General features: G+C 40.4%; 1 protein-coding gene across 2 annotated transcripts in view; it reads left to right on the top strand.

Annotated features, from left to right (window-relative positions):
* Window positions 1-4,869: 4,869 nt before the first annotated feature.
* The window catches only part of MTCL3 (MTCL family member 3), a 55,283-nt gene continuing 35,976 nt past the window's right edge, over window positions 4,870-24,176 (top strand). For both annotated transcript variants that reach the window (XM_087865473.1, XM_045805586.2), the window contains exons 1-3: window positions 4,870-5,967; window positions 6,425-6,649; window positions 8,490-8,648. In XM_087865473.1, the coding sequence (XP_087721599.1) occupies window positions 4,870-5,967; window positions 6,425-6,649; window positions 8,490-8,648 (1,482 nt within the window). The remainder of the gene's footprint in view (window positions 5,968-6,424; window positions 6,650-8,489; window positions 8,649-24,176) is intronic.

Here is a 24,176-nt window from a genome sequence, read left to right as displayed (position 1 = left end):
CTGGTATGAAAAATAGGCATGTGGGAAGAATATAAAAAGCAGACTTGATAAAAGAGAGGACCCAAGTTCAAGTTTTGATTGTGAAATTTAATTTAAATAAGTCACTTACCATCTCAAACTGAGTTACTCCATGTTTTAAGTGGAGAAAAGAGTATCTACTTCACAGTATTTTAAGCATACAAAGTGAAAGGGTCTTGCAAACTGTAAAGCTATATAAAGATACCTTTATATAGTTAAAGTCTTGAGAATCAAAGGGTAGATATTTTAAGCTATGTATTTAAGGACTTTGAAAATGAGACTTTAGCCTTCTTCCCTTGTTTGAAGATGCACATGATACTGTCCTCAGAGCGATGATTCGTTATTACAGAATTAAAAGGTCAGTTGGCCTGTCCACTTCTGAAACACAGTAAAAATAATACTGAAGCCTTTCTAAATTCTGACAAAATCTTTGAAAAATCATCTTTGGGGTTTGCTTAATTGAGTAAATAAAATTCTAACTAGCAAATAAAAGAATGATTTTCAAGTTCAAAAGTTCTTATGGCATATTTACATGAGTAGAGAAGCACCTTAATATTGCTTATTCTTATTCTTTATTAGTAGTCTTCAACATTGAAACTGCATAATACTAAATTATGAAATGACATATTTAAGCACAGTGACTACTTGATTTAAGCATGCATGATAATAAATTCTTGGTTTTTATTAGACTTTAAAGTTATTAATTACATTGAAATAAATAATACTACCTTAGGGAAAAAACTGAAATATAGATGACTAAACAGAGTACAAGTTCTCAGAGAAAAAGGACCAGGTACATTTTATGTCCATAGACTATGTTTACAATATCATTATTTTATTTGTAAAGATTAATCTGAAAAAAAGTATTTTTATCCAATTTATCCACTTTGGTTAAATGAGACCTGTGGATCTTGGTATTTCTTAAGGAAATTACAAGTCAAGTTTGGGTACATAATGACAAGTTGTCTAATATAATTCCAAAGAAGTTGTGATTATATTTTATTTTGCTTTTTTCCCCTTTATTTTTGTAGCCTAGTTGAGGTCTGAGCTATTCATTATAGATGTCACAGACACCACATTTCTACTTTTAAAAAGTATGCAAAGGATTATATGGAAATTATCCCAATTCCCTTCAATATGCTTGAGCCTCCCAGACAGGAAGTATTTATCTTTGCGTCCTTAGCACCTTGGACAGTGCCGGGCATAAAAGAGGCACTTATGTATTCTACAGCAGATGAATACAGGAATGTTTTTGTCTTATAGATCGCTGGAGCTACTAATCACCAGGGCTTTAACATCTTTTTATTTTGTTGTAATTATGTTGCTTGTATGCAAACTACTCTTAAATTATTATTTCATTTTTAATGCAAGATCTTACACTCAGAAAGTAAAATCTTACACTAAAATTCATGTTAGCATAAAAATAATATATTGACCTCCTTTTACTTACAAAACCACATATTAATATGAGAAAAAATTAAAACATAAAATACCCTTTCTAAAGTAGTGTTTACTTTTATTCTCATCTTCAGGTTCACCAAGGAATTCTTTGAGGTACGACAGAGACCTTCATACCACCCCTCCCCCCCCCAAAAAAAAAAGACTGGAAGGAAAAAAATTTTCCAGTCTGATTTTTAAAATATTATTGTGGAACAGTACGGATTAGTGTACATTGTAAAGACATATATTCTGAATTCCCTCCTTTCCTCCCCGAATGTCCTTTAATCTCCTGTTTTATAAAAACATTCGATGATTGCTGTTAACCATGTGCCCTACTATAAAGATTATGGATTCTAATAATTGCTTCTTGTATTCACAGGAGAAACGAGAACTTAATAAAGGGAAGAATATATACCGAGGGCAACCCCGGCTGTAAACGATCTCTGTAAACAGATATTTACTCGATTTGCACTAAATTGGTGGTGGCATCAGAAGAGCCCTTTGTCTGTGGGACGGTGGGTCTGGCAACCATTATCTACTCGGGGAAGCGACGTCTGATGACTCCGCCCGGGCTGGGGGTGGGGAGGGTGCACCGCGTGGAGAGCTCTACGAGAATTAAAGTGAGCGAACAAAGAGAACTCCCAGCAGCCGCCCGCCGGCTCCTCGCAGCTGCATCAGGAGACGTCAGTCACACCCGGAAGGCTGTTCGAATACGCCTCCCAGAGAAAAGAGCTCAAGTAAATAATTGATGGAGATTGATCCGTCCAGGACAAAGCTTTGCAGAAAACCAGTGCATCCGATTTCGAGCGGTTTTGGAATCCTCTGCCAAGTACAGGACACGGGAGCGCAGCGCGGACTTTGAGTGCGGCTACGATCTTCCATCTCGGGTGTGGCTCAGGCCTTTTTGTCTTCTTGCCACCTACCCTATCACCCCCAGCCCCCGGCCCGTCCCCGCCTTCTCTTTCCTCTTGAAAGTAGCCTCTCTTTGGTTACTTCTACCCTATCCTCCTTTGCAATCCCGCCCTCTCCCCTGCCCAGTCCGGTGAGGTCAGCTCATGAATATCAGTGCACTTCCTGAGGAGCGTCTGGCACCGCTTGGTACCTCGCGTGTTCGCCTGCTCCGAGCCGCAGCTCCAGACGAGTCGCCGACCGCGGGAAGTAATCGGCTCTGAGGGCCGCCGAGCCTGCACGTTATCGCCATTGTTTGGAGAAATCCAGTGGGTGTGGAACTGGGGCGAGAGGGCCCAAAGTCGTGCTCAGCCAAAAAGTCGCATATAATACTACGAAGTTAAACTTTCCTTGTCTTTAAAAGACATAAAAATAAAGCCCGAGGTCGCCGGGGGATCAGAAGGAAAGCGCCGTTGATTTGCATCAACTTCGAAACATCGCGTCTGCAGAGAAGTGAGCAGTTCTGGATTTCTAAAGGGGATGAGAGATGGGGTGGGTCAGTGGGCAGATAAAATTGGAGATTAAATTTGTTGGTTTGTGCCCATCCGGGGTTGCTTGGTTGGCGATTTCCACAGGGGAAGCCTTGAAGAGGCACAGCATCTTGTCACTTGGTGAGAATCACGTGACAGCATGGTACCTTTGATTGTGGGAGCCGAGTTCCTGGAACCTGAGCTTTCTCCTGGGTTAGAGCAGTCTGGGGGCAGAATTTAAACGTTGTCAGGTGTCAGGTGTCTCAGCTCCTGAGTGATTATGCCTAATTCAAAACAAAAATAAGGTTGCACTGGCAATATAGCTTGTTTAAGAGGTCCACATTAGTGTGACTGACCCATGCTGTTGAACTAGGCCAGACATTCTAGGTGCATGTGGCTCTGGAGAACATGTAGAAAATAATTTGATGGATAACTTTTTCCCCCTTAGTGTCTTCTTTGTTTGCTATTATTTTTCAAATAATAGCAGTTGGAAGGAGATCCCAAAAAGAGAAAGGCAGGTACAGAAGGAAACTCCCAGTAATACTTCTTCATAAAATGAGGAATTGCTGCACTTTCACTAAGTTATGATACTTAAAATGGACAATAACAGGAATAATGCTAGTAAAATAACTGGCAAGCATCTCCTCTCCTAATAGGATGGTTTTTGTTAAAACAGAACTTTCTGCCTAGTCATACCCTTTCAGTGCTTTAAAGAGAGATGATAGGTCTAAGGAAAAAGCACCAAACTGACAGCTGACCAAGTAGCTGGATCACTAGGGAGAAGAGCCCAGGAGGCAACGGCTTGCTATTTTCAGATTTTAAAAGCTAGTGATGGATTTATCTTGGAAAAAATACACAATGGAGGTTTATCTTGCCACCATAAGTGAGGATGCACCAGGTTCTCAGGTGCAGGGTCATTCTGTCTCAGAATTTGGCTCCATAGGAGGAACCAGGCACTTTAAAAGTACAACTTTACCTATGATATAAACTTTACCTATGATATAAGATGTTTAAGAATGAAAATATTTTCTATCCAGCAATTACACTTAAAACTAAAATGACTCACAAGAACAATAAAATTCTGATAAACATAGAGTCATCACCTGTAATTTAAGAATTTGTGCAGAGCCACCAATAAACTTTCCCAAAAGTATTTTTAAAATGATTTACCAAAGCTTAAAGAAGAATACTTTTAGGGTTACTAATAACTAGAGCATATAGATGGTTCTGAATGCCATTACTTTCTTGAAACTGAAGTTGATTTAAAGTCATTCATTACATTTATTTTTAGTTCTAAAGGAAAATGGGTGCATTTCTCTAACAAAGAACAACAATAAAAGTTAGAGCTGTCTGAGAAAAGTACCATGTATCCACAGCAAATTTCCTCCAGGAACCTACATCATAACCTCTTTCCTCTAAATGAGAATAGTAATTAAATAAAACGTTCTCTACTAAAGTAGGCTTTAACATGCGGATTGAATAAGGAGGAAAACCGAAGTTGAAAACGTAGGGTATTCAACTCTAGCATGTGGACATCTCCTTTTCCTTCTGAAGCTTCTTCCTGACTTTATCCCCTCATTTTTTTTTTTTATCTCCCTTCTCATCAATTCCTTCCTGACCCATATCTTACCATTGCCAGAACTGGCTACCGTGAGAATGTTAGGTTCAGCTGATTTCAGATCATCATCATTTTACTGAGATGGAATGAGAAGGAGATGGTGCCTCCCTGGGCAAAATGAAAATCGACTATTCTGCATCCTATTCCTAAATTCGAGGCTTCTATTTTAAGTGCTTTCCAAATCTCATTTTCTAGGGCTTCTCTTTTATGGGGAAATCACCCTTCGCTCTGTAACAATACAGACATGTTGTGTACTTCCTTTCTTTTGTTTCTATCCCAGATTAGAAAGGAAGGTTGGTGGATTTGAGGAGGGAGGGGAATGATCTGGTGATGGACCATTCTAAATTTCATCTGGTAGATTCTTCCTAGATCGCCATGAGTCAGCCACCGATGGGGGGCGCTGCCCCTGCCACAGCCACAGCTTCTGCGGCCACCTCTGCCACTGAGGCTCGACTGCACCCAGAGGGCAGCAGCAGAAAACAGCAGCGTGCCCAGTCACCTGCCAGACTAAGGGACAATTCGGTCCGACAGACAACAGCGACCACCCGGTCCCCCGTGGGGGCCGGCACTAAACTCAATTCTGTTCGACAGCAGCAGCTGCAGCAGCAGCAGCAGCAGGGCAACAAGACCGGGAGCCGCTCAGTGCCTCCGACCGGCACCCGAGGAGGCGGAGGCGGGGCGGAGAAGGCTGCGCCCCTGGCGCCCAAAGGGGCCGCTCCGGGAGCTGTCCATCTCGCGGCTGGTGCTGAAGCGGCCCCCGCGGCGACCCTGGCCCCAGTGGGCGGCAGGAGGCCTGGCCCGTCGGAGGAGCCATCCCGGGAGCTAGAGCCAGTGTCCGCCAAACTCGGGGAACCCCCTCCGCTCGGGGAAGGAGGAGGAGGGGGTGGGGAAGGAGGAGGAGCCGGCGGCGGCTCCGGGGAAAGGGAGGGGGGCGCTCCGCAGCCGCCGCCGCCGCCCAGGGGCTGGCGAGGGAAAGGCGTACGCACTCAGCAGAGGGGCGGCAGCGGCGGGGAGGGGGCCTCCCCTTCACCATCCTCCTCTGCGGGCAAAACCCCAGGCCCAGGCAGCAGAAACTCCGGAAGCGGTGTTGTGGGGGGCGGCAGCGGTGGCGGAGGGAGCTACTGGAAGGAAGGATGTCTGCAGTCTGAGCTCATCCAGTTCCACCTCAAGAAAGAGCGGGCGGCAGCGGCAGCAGCCGCGGCTCAGATGCACACTAAGAACGGCGGCAGCAGCAGTCGCAGCTCCCCAGTCGCTGGCGCCCCTGCCATTTGCGAGCCTCTTGCAGTCCCTTCCGTCTCCCCAATGGCGGCGGCAGCGGAGGGCCCCCAGCAGAGCGCCGAGGGCAGCGCGAGTGGAGGGGGCATGCAGGCGGCAGCGCCTCCTTCGTCGCAGCCGCACCCGCAGCAGCTCCAGGAGCAAGAAGAAATGCAGGAGGAGATGGAGAAGCTGCGAGAGGAGAACGAGACTCTCAAGGTGAGAAGGGTGGGGGGAACCCGGTGGGGGAGGGGCGGTGTGGGCCTCGGAGAATTAGGGCGTGTCCCGCGAGGGTGAGAGGCTGTTAACCTGTTAGGGGGCCTTAAAGAGGGAAGGGAACAGGAAGGAAGAGGAGGGGCCTCCTAGGCCTTTTCTAGATTTAAAACGGCCTAAGATGAGTAGCCTCATGTCTTAATTTAAATCCAAATTTGGGCCTTCATTTCTCTAATTACCATGATTTGTCCCACTTTTTCATGGAGAGAGGTAGAGTAGGAGAGCTCGAGAAGGCCAAAAGAAGGCCCGTTTTTCTAGTTTCTTCATTCATGTCTGTCACTCTTGTCTCATGGAGAGGGGGCGATAAAACTGAGAATTTGGAGTTGGGATGGGGTGCATACGGTGCATGTCCAGGTGGCAGGGGGCGAGGTTAATTTTGACCCGCGGCCTGTCACCGCCTCAGAACGAGATTGATGAGCTGAGGACCGAGATGGACGAGATGAGGGACACTTTCTTCGAGGAGGATGCCTGTCAACTGCAGGAAATGCGCCACGAGTTGGAGAGAGCCAACAAAAACTGCCGGATCCTGCAGTACCGCCTCCGCAAAGCCGAGCGCAAAAGGCTCCGCTACGCACAGACTGGAGAAATCGACGGGGAGCTGTTGCGCAGCCTGGAGCAGGACCTCAAGGTCTGCAGCGCGGGGGCTGGGGGTGGGAGTGGGGGGGCAGGGGCGGCAGGTGGGACCTCTTTGCGAGGAAAGGCCTTCGCTGGTCGTTAGCAAAGACAGAGTTCCGCAGCGCTAAACACGAAATATCAGGTTCCAGGCAGGGGAAAGCGAAGAACAGACTAGTGGGTCTAAAGGGTCTAGTGTGCGTGGAAGGCTTGCGGAAAGCGAGCTCTGTGGGCTTTCTTGGGAGTAAAGGTGACTCCTCCAGAGATGGTGGGAGGAGGGCGCCTCCCCCGGCAGAAACGTGGGCGTGGCAGAGCGCAGACTCGCGTTGGTTGATCGGCCTCCAGAGGCTGTCTTCAAGTAGAGGGCAGGTGAAATCAGGCAGTCAAGAGCAGAGCGATAAAGACTGCTGAAGGAAAAGAAATTGGAGGCCAGAATAGGAACAGCATTGGGAAGGTATTAGAGTTGGGTTTCTCGCTGCAAGGCCCCCTAACCTCCTTCCTCCAGGACTCCTTCCTTTCGGTACTTTGCTAACTGCCTGAAAGAAAATCTGTCCAACTTGCCGCCCCTTTTGGAGAAGTAAAGAGCAAGTGCAGTAAATGAAAGAACCCCATTCTTAATGTGAACCTGTTCCTTTAGAATTTCCCCCAGTGGAGAAATTTTAACCTTGAAATACGTTTTTTAAGTAGGTGTGGTCTGTTCAGTGTAGTTTGCCTGTAGGCAGATTCACTGACAATGCAAATCAATGTTATCTTCATAACCTTGGACAACCAAACATAATTTTAAGTATTTTAACTTCCTCAAGATATGAAAATCAAGTGTAATTATCCTATATTTGTTTTAAAGAAACCTGTGAGAAAAACTTAATGGAAGTCATATTATTTTTTTTTCTTTTCCTAACATTTGTTGAGTGCTCACTATCCACCAGGAACTGTGGCAAGCATTTTCATATATATTAACAGTGAGTTAGTTATCTCTCTAAATGTTAGCTCAAGACCAAAAAAAAAAAAAAAAAAAAAAAAAAGCACCTGTGAGGCTGGGATTATTAATAGCATCATCTTGATCATCTTGTATGGAAGCTGAACCTTTTACAGAGGTAAAGTGCCCAGCCCCCAGCCCTGGGAATCGGCTAATAGGTGGCCAGGCTGTCTCCCCAGCCAGTATAAAACCACAGTCTATGTTCTGAGCCACTACATAATACTACACCAAAGGGTTTTGTTCCAAACCCTAAAATTTCCAAGATAATCTCAAAGCAAAAGGCTGAAATGTATCCTGTAAAACAAAACAAAACAATAGTTAATCTCAAGGACTGATATGTTTCCTAAAAGTAATCGCCTGACATCATAGGATCAAAATTCAAGCCCCACGTCTCTCCTGGGAAGACTTTGTTTTCTAGTCTTTAAAATGAGTGATAATGGAAATTACTAGTGTTGTTGTAGAATTAGAGGAGATATGTGACATTTCTTTACACAAGATATATCACAGTTGAACATCTATGACCGTGGTGAGTGCAGAGGTTAAGGGAACAGAGTGGAGAGCCCGACTACCTGACCACTAGTTAGCTCTGTGACCTTGAGCATATTACTTCACATCTCTGAGACTCCTTTTCCTCATCTATAAAGTAGGAATAGTAATAGTCCCTATATCATGGGATTGCTGGAGGGTTAAATAATTTATATATGTGAATGACTTATAGATAAAGCATCTGGAAAGTTTACTGGTATATGGTAGAAACAATTTATGTATTGACTCTTATTTATTTATTTTTGGCTCTTAGTAGTTTTAATGTGAATATAACTTTAGCCCACTTATTGTATTGTCTTTAGTTATATATTATTGTTAAAACACTTTAATTTAGGTTGCAAAGGATGTATCTGTGAGACTTCACCATGAATTGGAAAATGTGGAAGAAAAGCGAACAACAACAGAAGATGAAAATGAAAAACTGAGGCAACAGCTTATAGAAGTTGAGATTGCAAAGCAAGCTTTACAGAACGAACTGGAAAAAATGAAGGAGGTTAGTATTCTATTACCTCACGGTATGCTACATATACGTTTAGTTCTTTAGAAAAGAATCCCCAGGACTAATATGACTGTTAAAATAATTCCGTTTTTTATGATTATAGAACAGTTTGTTGTTCTCACCCAATATACTAACAGACACGTGACTTCATACTAAATTAATATGTAGCAAAGAAAAACTGACCTCACCCCTGCCTCTAACTTGATATATACGAGCTCAGACTGAGGTTTCATCCTGTCCTCTAAATTTATGTTAAATCAGGGTTGTGGGATTGAGCCCTGCGTCAGGCTCTGCACTCAGCCTGGGGTCTGCTTGGGTTTCTCCCTCTCCCTCTGCCCCTAGCCCCGTCAAATAAATACATAAATTTATGTTAAAGAAATTATACAGCTATACCAAACACAAAGGATGTCAAGAGTATGAAGGACTAAGTGTTGAAAAGAAGAGCTAGTCCTGTGATTACTACTAAGTTCATAGAACACAGACTTTTAGGACATAACGGCCATAAAAACCATTTAATTGAATCAAATCAGATCAAATTGAATTGAATCGAATCACTGCTTGAATCTTCGTAATGACAAAACCCCCAAATGATCTAATGCTTAGAACATCACCAGTGACTGACCTTTAAGATCATCTGCATTAACCGATTCTGTCACAGCATAGCTCTGTTAAAACATTTTCTTTGTTTTGAGTTGAAATCTAGTTCATTGTAACCTTGACCAATTCATCTTAGTTCTTACCCTTCAGGGTAGAATTGTCAAGGGTCCTCTTCCACATCAGGTATTTGAAGTTTCTACCATGTTTTCCCTAAAGTTTCTCAAAGAACAAGATTAGTAGCAAAGAAAATAATTGGAGAAGAAAAGAAACAGAAAAGATTTATCAAGAAGTAATTAGTTTTGTGATAATTAGCAATTTGAATTAGAATAATCATCTTTGAAAACTGGCTGACAATGTACACACAAATGTGAAATGTGAATTGTGAAAACTATTATTGAGAATTAGCAAATGCACACATGGTCCTCTGGATATTTTCCTCTGCTTAAATATGCAGAATTTAAATGATAATCCTAATCTTTCCATGGACTAACTGAGATATTACACCTTTCATTGCTATACTTATCTCAAAATGGTATAGGGTATAAAAATATATTTACCACGTAACAGTGAAAATATCAAGCCTGATTAGGAATATGTGCCAGGAATTTGTATTAAATAGTTTCAGTGGAGTAAACTATTTTGTGATCTGAGTTTCTACTTATTGTTATATTATCCTGATTTTAAATATTTTTTAACATGACAAATTAGGGCAAAACCATTTTCATGATATGTAATTCTTGGCTGATACCTAAGGATGGCCGTGTGCTACAGTAGGAAAACATGGAAACTGGGAGCCATGTGACCATCTTTACCAGTAACTAACTGGGTGACTTAAAAGGCTTCAAATTTTCCTCAGTTAATTCAGTTCTAAGATGTTGTTTCAATGATTCTCAACATCTCCTGCAGCTATCATGACTTTTATCATCCAGGATGTTATCGTTAAAGAGTAGCATAGATTTTTTTCCCTAAAGTTAAAAGATTAACTATGAAATTAGGTAAGTATATGTTTCTTAAACAATAACGTACAGTTGAAATGTGTCAAAAAATGAAAGTTTAATTTTCAGGAAAACAATGAAACAGGCAGCTCTATTAGTTCACTAGGGAGCTAGAACAAAGTACCGCTGACTGGGTGGTATAAATAATAGACATTTATTTTTTCACAGTTCTGGAAGCTGGAAGTCCAAAGTCAAGGTGTGGTCAGGGTTTACTCCCTTTGAGGGCAGGATCCGTTCCAGGCCTCTCTCCTTGGCTTGTAGATGGCTATCTTCATGTTCACGTTGCATCCTCCCTATAGATGCCTGTGTCCAAATTTCCCCTTTTATAGACATCCGTCATTGTAGATTAGGACCTCCCTAATCATACGTTGTACATTGTAGATTGACTGCCTCTGTAAAGACCCTCTCTCCAAAAAAGGTCACATTCTGTAGTACTTCAGTTTACAACTTCGGCATGTGAACTGAGGGGACCCAATTCATCCTATAACCATAGCTATTAAACACCTTCCTATAGGCAAGCAAAGAGAAAGTTCATTGTCAGTTGCGTTAGGCTCCATTCCACATTCACACCTCACTTGCCTCCTCCCATATTCCTTGTTTATACAATTAAGAGCATTCAAGTCAAAACAAACTTCATTTGACTACCAGGAATAAAAGAGAAATACTTTGTGATTTGGTATCATGTGAATGTTTTTTTAGTAAATATCTGGAAGTTGGATTTAAGAATGGCGTAAGAGTTTTCTGATTTCATACTGTGTCCAGAAAAGGGTAAAATGCCTGCAGACTAACTGTCCATTAGCCAGAGAGATGGGACCTCTCCCCTTGTAAAATGAAAGCCAGAATAGTCTGGCTACTGGGAAGAAGGGCTAGAACCTGATAATGTCCTCAGGAGAATCATTGTAGATGCATTTCCTTGATTCTGTTCCCTACACCCTTCGCTATAACTATTTCTTCCTTCAGAACTCTGACTCTGATTTGGGAAAACACTCTTATAACATCAAGCAATGTGGGTATTTGTTCATGCCAAAAAGGAAATTCACATTCTCCTTGGAGTTCTAAAAGCCAAACTCCAGTCCCTAATTAGAGACGACAACAACAACAAAAAAAGTGTAGGGAATTTAGGAGCATGTATTCAGGATATCAGCTTTTAAAGTAACCTTTGATTAAAAAGATGGGCTCTACAATTTTAGCATCCCAGTTTGAGAAGGTGGGTGGGAGTGGAGAAAAGAAATAGAAATAGAGAGGAAGGACAAGAGAGTGGAAGATAAAGATCTGGGGGATTCTAAATGTAATAAAAGAAAAATGAAAAATATTCTGTCAGGGAAGCTCTATAATCATTCATTTGAGGTTGACCTTCATAGTGTTCAGAAAAGTGTCGGGAATAGAAAAGATAGTTTAAAAATATATTTGGAAATCAGAAATGTTTCATTAAAATGAGATTCTTGGAAGGGTAACTTTGTTATTTTCCAAGAAGATCAATATTAAAACTGAATTGCAGTAATAAGTGTCTCACTATGTGGGGAAGGAGCTGTGAGTTTGAAGCCTGAGTTGGCCTTGTATTACTGTGACAGCTTCAGTTAATCATCTGCTTCCTTGGTTGTAAAATGAAAACATATTCAAGTCCTTGGTGAGTGTTAACCACACAACTGTCATCCCTTTGTGGCATTCTAATCAGTGGAGAAAACAGAACGAGGCCAAACTTTCCATTATGAAGAAAAGACACTAGTTATGGAGTAAAATCATAAAATGTTAAGTAGAATATACTAGAGAGAAGCAATCCTCTAACTCTCAGTTTTTAGTTTCTTACATGGAGGCACATAGATGTTGAAAAGCACAACTGGGACCAATAGACCATCTGCTGGAGTTTGGAAACCATTTACTAAGAGTTTAATTGGCTTCAAGGGTGTTGACCAATTGCTCTCGAGGCTAGTGGCTGCACAAGGTCCTAAGCACCTGCTCACATCCATCTGCTTGTCTTCTTCCTCTGAGAGCACAGAGTAGGCACCGGGGGTAAGAACAGTTGAGTAGAGGCAGAATAGAGGTAATTAGTTGAGTCTACTGCAACTCATTGCTTGTACTGAAACAGTTGGTATTCTGCCAATTGCAAACTAGAGGGACCTGTTAGGATGCAGTCTTAGAATCTTAATGCTATTCTCATCCAATTACAAAACATTGATTGCTACTACCATTATGCTTTCTTGCAGTAGAAAAATGCCTTTACTTTTATGTAACCCAGGGGAAATGGTGGTCTTTCAGCATCACGAGCAATCAGAGACAGGTTTCGGCAAAAGTTATTTCATGGAAACTACAACTAGCTCGTAGTGTGAATGCCAGGACAAGTTAACGCACAAATAGCATAAAGTGAGGATATGGAGGAGGCTCTGTGAGGGATGAGTCTCTGCTACAGTTAATTGAAGGTCACTGCCCTTCATAAAGTCCTGCTGCTGTGGGAAGAAACTTTACTTTGAGAACTTTGAAACCCATGTGCTCTTCAGAAGGGAGGGGTCTTCTCATGTTGCCTTTAAGATCTGACCATTGGAGAAGCATTGATGACGGACATTTGAGGAAAGAAATAACCAACAAGGACCTTTGAAGATGGAAAGGAAGAAAGAGTAACTGAGATGATGATGATGGTGATGATGATGATAATGATAAATGTTTATTTGATCCTTTTTATTTCAGAATCTATCCTCTTTGTGTTAAAACACCCTGATATCACGCAAGAGTCTTTAATAATTTTCTTAACTTTCCTTGGTCTTTGCCCCAGAGGGCTCTTAACTTGCCTACTACAATAGCACTGTTTATCTTGGGACTTTTATTTTCTGTGCACTTGGTTAATATACCCTATCTATTACAGTGAACTCTCATTCTAGAACACAAAAATAATTAGTACTATAAATTTCGACAGTAGTATCTTTTTTTTAAGTACACAAAGAATATATCTGTTTACTCAGACTCTCTTTACAGACAGAACACTTTACTAAACAAATGCTGGTCCCTGCATGTTTACTATGGCCTATTTATTTTTTGATGTAAAATTAAGAAATGAGTATAACTTTACTTGGTGTCGATAGGGTATGTTTAAGTTATCAAGTGCAAAAATGAAATGATAAATCAGCAAAGCAACAACCCAAGAGACAGTTTTAAGGGGGAATTTCTTTGACATTCAAATATTTTTTTCCCCTGGTTCTGGTAGTTGTAATTTGAAAAACAGGACAGCAGTCATTGATATTTTAAAATGAAATTGTCATAAATAGTTTTAAATGCATCAATTAAAAACTATTACTTTAGTCACATCTTCTCAGAGGCTGTAGTTTGAGTAACTTGAGCAGGAATAATACGGACTAAATTAAAAGCAAAAACCAATGTGCCTGGTAAACAGAGGAAACCTGTTTTCCAGGTTACTGTATGTAGTGAATGTATTTTCAAAGATGTATTTATTCAGAATTTATAAACTCCATTGGATTTTTTCCCATGAAATTGCATCTGCAGTTGTAGGCATTCTGAAGTGATTCCCAAGACTCAGTTGTGTATTAGTGGCTCTTTTCTTTTACCCACATGCCAAGCCCCCAGTAAAAGCAAATCCCTGTTGGTGAGACAGTCCCTGTTGGTGGAGTATTTTCTGAAACATATTGAACTTTTATTGTAAACATCAAATTTTTATTTGAATGAAGAGAGCACGGGTTTCAAAGCTTTGAGAGTAAGGATTCTTCCTATAGCCAGTTTGTGTCTTGGCTGGCATTTTGAACTTTATATTCTTAAAGCAGTAAGGCACTATATAAATATGAATTTTATCTAATTAAGCATCTCCTTTTGATTATCTATTCAGTTCCCATTTCAAATATTTATTAGTTCTGATGTTTTCAATGGCATGGCTTCGTAGAAATTGTTCAACAAATGTATGTTGAGGGGTGCCTGGCTGGCTCAGTTGGTTAAGCACTCGGCTCTTGATCTCAGTTCAGGTCTTGATCTCAGGGTCATGAGTTCAAGCCCCATACTGGGTGCCATGCTGGACATGGAGCCTACTTAAAAAAAAAAAAAAAAGTATGTTGAAATGTTTGTTGCATTTTCTGGTAAACCATATTGATAGGAGCTAAGTCTCCAACTGTGGACTCTGCCAATCTAACAGAGGTCCTGGGGCTCTAGGCTGAACTTTGAGGGACCTGTGTATGAGAGATGAACAGCTTATATATGGTTAAATATCTCCATGGAATTACTTTACCTACACAGATATTAAGGAGTTGTTTACTTCTCCAACTTCTTTCTCTAACCTACCTTAAAAGGGAATTTGAAACAGTTCTCAATAAATCATAACCCTTGAAATAAGAGTTTACAATTTTGGTCACATGAGAATTCTGGGAAGAGGAAGGACAACTTAATCTAAGGGATGTGCATTGTTGTGAAACAGCTCTGAGCTCGGTAGCAATCGAGGCAGGGAGAGAAAAATTGAGAGAAATTACTTCCTGACTGTGACTGGATATGGAGGCAATACCAAATTTTATAGGAGGCCTTCCGAGCAACCATGAAGAAAATTAATCCTAGTACAGGAAAATGTTCACAATTATAACCAGCCAGTGGATGGCTCACATGACAACCGGTGGGTGGCTGAGCCTTCGTAACAACTGTCAGTTCTCATCTGTACAATCAATAAATTAAGAATTACACTTTTGCAGAAAATAGCATTTAGACATTTTGTCATTAGCTATGAATTGGAGTGTGGTTTATTAGAAAGCGCACACGTCATGGCGTCTGGAAACTGACTCTGACGCCTGCCTCTCATTCCCTGTGACATTGAGCAATTAACTTGAAATGCACAGTCTCTGTTCATAAATGTAGAAGTTAAACTAAATACTCTCAAAAATTCCTATAAAAATGTCATTTTCTACTTTGTTATTCATCTCTATTCTCCCCCAAAATTTTATTTATAGTCAGGTATGCCAGTCAGTTTCACTACTATTACTTTTATTACTGTAAGTATTTTTTTCATTCATTCAGTCAACAGATATTTATTGAATAGTAATATATTGCCTACTGAAGTGTGGGCATAAAGACCACCCGGAGGATACAAAGGCACGGATATCAGGGTGTTGCCTTAACCTCAGAGTTTCTACTAAATGAGTGCAGTCGTCAGCCAGTCCTCACATAGAACTGACCTCCATTAAACAACCTAGTCCTTTCCTTAAGGGACTCCGATGGGTATCGCTGTGACCCAGCCAGTCCCTGTGGTGCCTTTAGGTTTGGGGCCATAATTCACAACATTATTCTCTCCCACTCCCCTCTACCCTTGACTGCCTGAGCAGGGCCCTGCTTCTAGTGATGCAGAAAATAGCATCTCTCTGCCTCAGCATTTTCCTCGAGGCTAAAAACCAAAAACTTTGATCTGACTGTAATTTAGCAAACATTTCTTGAGCATATATATCGTGTATATAACAAGATAATAGCGTAACCATGAGGGTAGTCGCTGACCTCCAGTTAATTACTTTCTGATAGAAAAGACAGCCTTGTGGAAGTTGCACTTTGACAATACTTAACACGTGCATTACTATGCTGAATAACCTCGATGTTGACGATTCAGAATGGAAAACTTATGAGGCTGAGGCTGACCCTGGGTTTGATCACCGCAGCACCCTCAACATCCAGTTCAGTGCCCGGCGCTTAATCAATTTGACCATATTCTTCTGCAATATAAGAACAACCGTTATTCCATATTTAATTGGTATGTATCTTTCTCCCCACACTAGACTGTAAACCCCCTGGGAGTAAGAACCGAATCTTGTCTCACTCATGATCGCGTCCACAACAACCAGAAATTGTTGACACAAAGGCCGCAAACAATAAATACTTTTGAGTGAGAGAATGTATGGAAATTAGGAGAGGCGTTTCAGGCCCTATTTTGTGGAGAACAAGAAATATGATTCAGAAACAGAGCTCTTTCCATGGTGCCTAGTGTAATCCAAACAAGATACGAGGGAAATGAATGAGGAAATCCAGCCTCACCCTGTGTCCAGAATTAGAGCTCTCTTGAGACTTTGCTATCTCCTAGAAACTTCTAGTCCTCTACCTTGCTTCTCTTAAACCCGTTATTCCCCAGAAGCAACAAGTCTTCCCTGGAACAAGGTCTCATAGGCTTTTTGGGAGGGGGAATGAGGACGGGAGCACAACCACCAGAGGACAACCCTGACACCCTACACATCAGCTCTGCGTTTGACTTCTATATTGTTTGGTGAGACAATACGAAATGCAGGTTTAGAGAATGAGAGAAGACTGCAGATCTTGTCATTCCCAAAGACTATCCAGCTATTTGCTTTAAATCTTCGATGTTTGGGATAGTCAGGTCAGCAGTTAATTTGGCTGAACAGGTAAGGAAAACTACCCTAGGCCTGCAGGTACTCAACCGCTACCAACACCGAGTGCTAATTAGAAGCCAATCACTGTCCAGATACTTTATGTGTAATGATGTTGTTAATAGTGTCATTTTAGGGGCACCTGGGTGGCTCAGTCAGTTAAGCATTCGACTCTTGGTTTCAGCTCAGGTCATGACCTCATGGGTTGTGGGATCGAGCCCCGCATCTGGCTCTGTGCTCAGTGGGGAGTCTGCTGGAGATTCTCTCCCTCTGCCGCTCTCCCCATTCTCTCTCACTCAGATAAATAAATCTTTTAAAAAATAGTTTCATTTTAGGGATAAACACTCAAGGCTCAGCAAAGTTGATATCACTGGTAAGCAGGCAGGGTCCACACTGATCCGCCTGCCTCCAAGCCCATAGTCTCCGCTGGCAAAACTATTGGGACTCAGGGCGCCCCTTCCACAAGCACCTCTATCTTTTCCAGACCCGCAAATACCCTGCCCTCTTTAGGGACCTCAATTCTCCTACAGTCTCCCAAGTTCTGTGCCTCTAGCACACATTTAGAAAATGCACTAAGCAAGTATTGAGAGAATACTTCCAAGGTATCCAAAGGCAAACTCTGTTTTATCTCATAGAATGGAAATTCTTGGAGGGAAAAAAAAAAAAAAAGAAGGAACTGGGAACATAGGGCTAGAAAACGAATTTTCGGGTCTGTTGATATCATCTCTTCTTTTTACAGAGTTTCATTCCTGTGTTATTTCAGATAGATCAGTAATAGCTGACTCTCAACTTAATCGCCTCTTAAAGGAAAATAACTATTTACCCTCTTCAGTCCATTCGCAAGGACAACAGAGGAGACTATGTGTGGCGTGCCTTATAAACCATAAGGTGGTATAGACATCAGACATCAGATGCTCTTGTCATTATCACATGGTTCTAGATTCACTGATTAAGACTTAACTCTTAGAATGTTTGAGTCCATGAGAGTGAAATTTAGATGTATCCAGGACTCCAGTTCTTTTACACAGGGCTTTGAAACACTTCTGCTTTCTCTCCCCATGAGTGCGTACGACCGTGAAGTTCCCCTTTATAGGTGCCTTCACTGTAAAGCCATTCTAACTTCTTCCACTCGTCCCATTCCTTCTCCCACGAGGCATGTCCTCAGACCTGACTGCTTCACCATCCAGCACTTCACATCTGCAGAGGTCTGAAGGGACGTGTGGACAGTGCAGCTAGACCATCCGCCCCTGCACTCCCCGGCAGCGCTGATCGCTGATTTGTCTGGATGAATGTCTCTCCTACCTTGGCTGTTCTACACATATTTTTCTTAAAGAGAAACATCCTAGCAGAGAGAGGAGGGCTATTGTCTTCAAGCACAAGATACTTTAGATTGTTTTGTGCCTTTTAGTGCCTCCATAGGTAATTCTAAGCTCTCTGAATTTAACTGTATTTCTATTTTGTTCACACAGAGAGACTGTTATATATACAAAAACTGTAACTGCCTGGGCAAGAGGCGTTTAGGAAGATGTGATTGCTGTCAGAGGAGCTCATCTTTAGCTCTTAAATTAGAATTTACTAGGTTCCTTTGTTTTCTAATACTTGTGTTACATTTGCGTAAATATAACATGCAATTTCACTGTATATTAGGAAGTATTTTCTAAATTGAAAATTCAGTTATATCTTGAAGATTTTAGACTTCATTTCATTTTAATGGAAATACAGTCACTTATTCGATGTCTCCATTCTAATTCCATTTTTACATTTTAGGGTCAGTTAAACTGATCTTTATCCAGATGGTAAATGACATTTGAAGATGACATTTAAAGATGTCATTTAGCTTCTCTCCTGACATTTTCCATTTTATACTTATATATTTCACTTAATGGGACCATTTATATTCAGTGTGATTCAACTCAGAAGCACTTAAAATTAAAAATTCAAAGTATTCTATATTCCTCTGCTGGCTAGCTCAGTTATTTCCAATTTGTCTAGCCAATTAATCATGGTGGTAAGTGGTTAATAAAATTAACTACATTATTTTTTTCTTTCCTTCACAAAGTAAACGTTCTTACCATTCTATTGGCCAGGAACCCTGAATAAATAGCAGAAATAATTAGCCCAATTGATTATTGTATTCACGTGCATAATAAGCGACTAACATGTTGACATGTGGTTGTATCAACTGCCTCCTTGCATATGGAAGAAGAGATTTTCATAGAACTTTATCAAATGGTAGCCATCTGTATGTGTTTAGAAGGATCTGTTTTATGGAAAGTATTGTTTTTTGAGGATAAAATATAGCTATCAGATTCATTTCTTTTAGAGTTCTGGCTACATTTAAAATAGAATAATTATGTTCTGTAATGATTTGGAAGGTAGTTATTCTATTTTTAATTCTACTAGTATTAACTTTAAAGTGGTTTTGTGGGGTTTTTTGGTAATACATGTATGATTCTCAATTTTCCCGATTACCAAATTCAAGAATAAAACAAGGAATTAAGAATTCTTTCTTGGATTACTGTTTGGTCTTTGTTAATCTAACATAGGATTATGAACTAAGATTGTTACTATTACTTACGGTTATAGTATATAGTTTCAATTTAAAGAATATCTTTTGCTTCGTATGTAATTCAAGCAATGTATCTCCAACTTCAATACTATCAGTGGTTTTAAACCACGACCACATTTTTGAAACCTCAGTTTTAAATAATCTTTAATTGGATTAGATAAGGATCTTGACTTTTTTTTTTACTGGAGGCAAATTGTAGATGTTATACTTTTTGACCCTTTGTACTTTTGAAAATAGCATGTGGCTGACTTCACACAGAAATGGCAGAATGGCACTAGCGAGTAAAAATTTTTTCTTTTCACATCATATATTCTGTTCCATTATCTATTGGCATTTGTTTTTCAGTGGAGAAATATGAGATCAGTCTGACTTTGAATCCTTTGTAGGTCAGATTGTGTTCTCGCTACATAGTTATGGATATTTTTCTTTACGTTCTGTATCAATCACGGTCGTCCAGTAGGAAAGGAAAGTCACCCTAGATGGATACTATATATGGGATTCCTCACAGTGGCATGGGCAGGATTCAGAAAACACGCTCTTAATGTGGGCACCACCTCTAGATATGTAGACGCTGTGAGGGAATGGTGTTCCAGGGGCTGGTGAGACTGGGACTGTGGCGGGGGGTCCCCCGGTGGGAGCTGTCATCTGGACATGTAGCTACTGCTGAGATGGCAGGTTGAAAAAGTGAGGGAGTACTGAGAGTTGCTGGAGGGGAGAAGGGTGGAGGGATAGGGTAACTGGGTGATGGACATTAAGGAGGGCATGGATTGTAATGAGCACTTGGTATTATATAAGACTGATGAATCACAGACCTGTACCTCTGAAACCAATAATACATAATATGTTAATAAAAAAGTAAATTAAAAAAATATATAAGCACAGTTAAAAGAAAAAGAGAAAAGAAAAAGAAAAAGTGAGGGAGTGTGGAGAAATACCCTCGACTCTCTCTTCTCCATCCCTCAGCATTTCTGCCAGTGCCTTCTATTGGCCAAACCCAGCTGGAAGGCAACTGGCAGGGAAGGGAACAGAGATAAAGAAGTGTGCAGAGGTCAGCCTCCTGAAGCACAGAGCAGGACCGAGAAGGGGCAGGAATGAGTCTGGACAGCTAAGGAGAATAACCAGTTCAAAAATATCGCCAGGACATATCTAGGTGATGGTCTTTGTTTATATGTCCGGAACATGTAGACTCTCCGATCTGAAAATGAACACTTATTTTTAATTATCTCAGAGAAGCTTTCTTGTAGTATAGGCTTGACAATCACATGTGCTCTATTTTGTTCACTTTGTACCCCCTACTACTTCTCATCCTTTCACCCTCTTTTTGTCCTTTTCACCTGTGTCCTCAGGCAAATTCTCAAGTTTGTTCTCAGTATCATTAAGTTAATTTTCTGCTGTGTCAGTTGTGCTCTTTGAAGACTCCAGTGCAAAATTTAATTTTTACATTAAATTTAAGGTTATATTCTCAAGCACATACAAGTATTCTTTTTTTAAAATATTTTATTTATGTATTTGGGAGAGAGCACATGCGGGGGTTGGGGTGGCCAGGGTAGTGGGAGAGGGAGAAGCAGGCCCTCCACTGAGCAGGGAGCCCGATATGGGGCTTGATCCCAGGACGCTGGGGTTATGACTTGAGCCTAAGGCAGATGCTTAACCAGCAGAGCTACCCAGGGACTCCCTAATTCTTGCATTGAAGTGTAGTGTCCTCTTTGAGTTTTCTTATTCCCAACAGCTTCTCAGTCTTCAGATCTTAATCTCCTCTATGACCTTCTATTTTTAGTTCACAGAGGCCATGTTCATTATCTTTTTTTTTTTTAAAGATTTTATTTATTTATTTGACAGGATACAGACAGCCAGCGAGAGAGGGAACACAAGCAGGGGGAGTGGGAGAGGAAGAAGCAGGCTCATAGCGGAGGAGCCTGATGTGGGGCTCAATCCCAGAACACCGGGACCACGCCCTGAGCCGAAGGCAGACGCTTAACCGCTGTGCCACCCAGGCGCCCCCATGTTCATTATCTTATTAAGAATACAATATTTTTAAAGCTGCCTTCTGTTTTCCAGAGTAAATAGCTTTCAAACATATATTTTTGGGTTTTTTTCTTTCTTTTTAGCTGAATACATTTTTCTTAGTTTACCTAATACATTTTATTGTATTCAGCTTTACTGAGGTATAATTTGCATACCACCAATTCGTTTTAAGTATATAATTTAATGACTTAGTAAGTGTACAGAGAGTTGTGCAAGCATCCCTGCAATACAATTTTAGATCATTTATCTATCGTGCTCACTTGCAGTCACCTCCGGTTCTCACTCGTAACCCCAATCAAGCACTAATCTGTTTTCTAAATCTATAGCTTTATATTTTCTGAATATTTCATACAATTACAATCGTACAATTTTTGGCCTTTTGCATCTGACTTCTTTCATTGAGCCTAATGTTTTTTATCAATACTTCATTCCTTTTTATTTCCAAATAATACTTGATTCTGTGTGTATGAGATATATATATATATATATATATATATATATATACACACACATATATATATGTATATATTGCCAGTTTGGCAATTTCTTTAAAAAGTTAAAATATATACCACATTTTGTTTCACCGTTCTCCAGTTGATGGATATTAGTGTTTTTTTCCATTTTTATGAATAATGCTACTATGAACATTCACGTGCAAGTTTTTGTGTGGACCTATCTTTTGATTTCTCTTGGGTAGATATCTAAGAGAAATTTATGGGTCATATGATGAATTTATATTTAACTTTTTAAAGAAATTGCCAAACTGTTTTCCAAAGTGGCTGCACCATTTTTTTTTAATTGGTGTGATACCATTTGATTGTCTTCTTTTTTTTTTTTTTAAGTAGGGTCCATGCCCTGTGTGGTGCCCGGCACTGGGCTTGAAATCACAAGCCTGAGATCAAGACCTGAGCTAAGATCAAGAGTCAAATGCTTAACTGACTGAGCCATCCTGGTAGCCCCTGCACCATTTTACATTCTACCAGCAAAAGAGGGTTCAATTTATCAACATCCTTGCCAACCTTATTGCCTATCTTTTTTATTATAGCTATTCTATTGAACGTTAAGTGGTATGTCATTATAACTTAAATTTGTGTTTCCCTAACAACATCAAACATCTTTTCCTGTGCTTATTTTCCATTGATGTATCTTCTTTTGTGTAATATCTATTCTATTTTTTGTTCATTTAAATTGGCTTATTTGTCTACTTATTTTGAGTTCTAACTCAAACTCTGTTTATTCTGGGGGTGCCTGGGTGGCTCAGCCGGTTAAGTGTCCAACTCTTGATCTCAGGGCCTGATCTCAGGTGGTGAGTTCAAGCCCTACACTGGGCTTAATTAAACTCTTAAAAAAATAGATATCTAAACTATATATATTCTGGATACACTTTTTTTATTAGATGTATGATTTGTAATGTTTTCTGTGTTGCTTGCCTTTTCACTTTCTTTGTAATGTCTTCTGCAATGCAAAAGTTTTTGATTTTGATGGAGTCCAATTTATGAATTTTTTTATCACATATGCTTTTGGTGTCACTTCTAAGAAATCTCTGCCTAACCTACAGGAAAATCACTCTACTGTTTTTCTAAGAGTTTTACGAGTTTTAGCGATTACATTCACGCCTATGATCCATTTCGAGTTAATTTTTGTGTATGGTGTGAGTTAGGCATCTAAATTTATCTTTTTGCGTATGGATCTCCAATGACCCCAGCACCATTTCTTGAAAAGACTATCCTTTCCCCACTGAAATGCCTTTGTCCAGTGTACTTTTATTTTTCTACTTTTTTTTCTTTTTAAAAAATATCATTGAATGTCAGACTTTCCTTTTAAATTCAATGTTGTCTCAAGACACACTCACTGTGTCACTAGTTCGTAGTCCCTCTCGAGACTGCTTGTTTTCAGATGCAAAGCTGTCGCACAGCTTGGTACACACAGCTCCAATCCAACATCTGATGGCTGGTAGACCTTTATCTAGTTCTGGCCTGTTCGGAAGGAACATGAGAAAGTCTACTACTGCAGCACTCAGGCATGCTGACGAGGGGGAAAATTTGAATCTTAGAAAAATCTTGTTCTTTTTTTTACCAGTAGTATGTGAAAACTAACAAACCTCAATTTGGGTGTTCCCAAGGCTTTTCTACCTGTGGTTCTATCCACGAAGCCCTGGATAGGAAAAGAACCTAGCTAATGATTCATTACACAATTAATCATCTAGCTCCTTCACTGCTTGGCTCCTGCTTGTATTGGAGCATTGGAGTTTTAATAACCTGAGAGCTGCTGATTGCAAATCAGCCAGGCCCTTTCTCCAGATACATGATAAGGCAGGATCTGTGCAATATTTATGCGTGTGTTGGAGAAAGTAGGGCTGGGATGTAGAAGTGTTGGCTGCCCAGTTGTTTGCTTTTTAATAACTTTATTGAGCCATGTTTTACATGTCATATAATTAACCCATTCCAACTGTACAGTTCAGTGATCTCTAAGTAAAATTTCCAAGGCTTACAATTAGTAATTGTAAGAATGCAAGAAATTTGCATTTTCATTACCTTATAAGATCCCCCATGCCCACTTACTGTTAATCCCCGTTCCTTCCCTCCCTCTTGCTACTCCAGGCAACCACGAATCTACTTCTTCTACCTATTGATTTGCCTTTTCTGGACATTTCATATAAATGGAATCATACAGTATGTGTCTGTCTGGCTTCTTTCACTTAACATAAGTGAGGCTCATCCATGTCTTATCATGTAGCAGTAGTTCATTCCTTCTTTTTTAAATCACTGGATATTATAGTATTGTGGGGGGTACCACATTTTATTTATCCATATTTATCCATTCACCAGTAGATGCACATTTGGGTTGTTCCCAATTTTGAGCTATTAGGAATAATGCTTTTAAGGGTATTCTTGTGTAAATCCTTTTGTGAATATAGGTTTTCATTCCTCTTGCGTGTACACCTAAAAGTGGGATTGCTGGATCATATGGTAAATTTGTGTTTAACCTTTTA

This window comes from Ursus americanus, chromosome 11, assembly GCF_024610735.1.
Source record: "Ursus americanus isolate L20-20 chromosome 11, mUrsAme1.1.p, whole genome shotgun sequence".
NCBI classification, from domain to species: Eukaryota; Metazoa; Chordata; class Mammalia; order Carnivora; family Ursidae; genus Ursus; species Ursus americanus.
The sequence above is the reverse complement of the archived record's forward strand: the minus strand, read 5'-3'. Positions and strand labels throughout refer to the sequence as shown.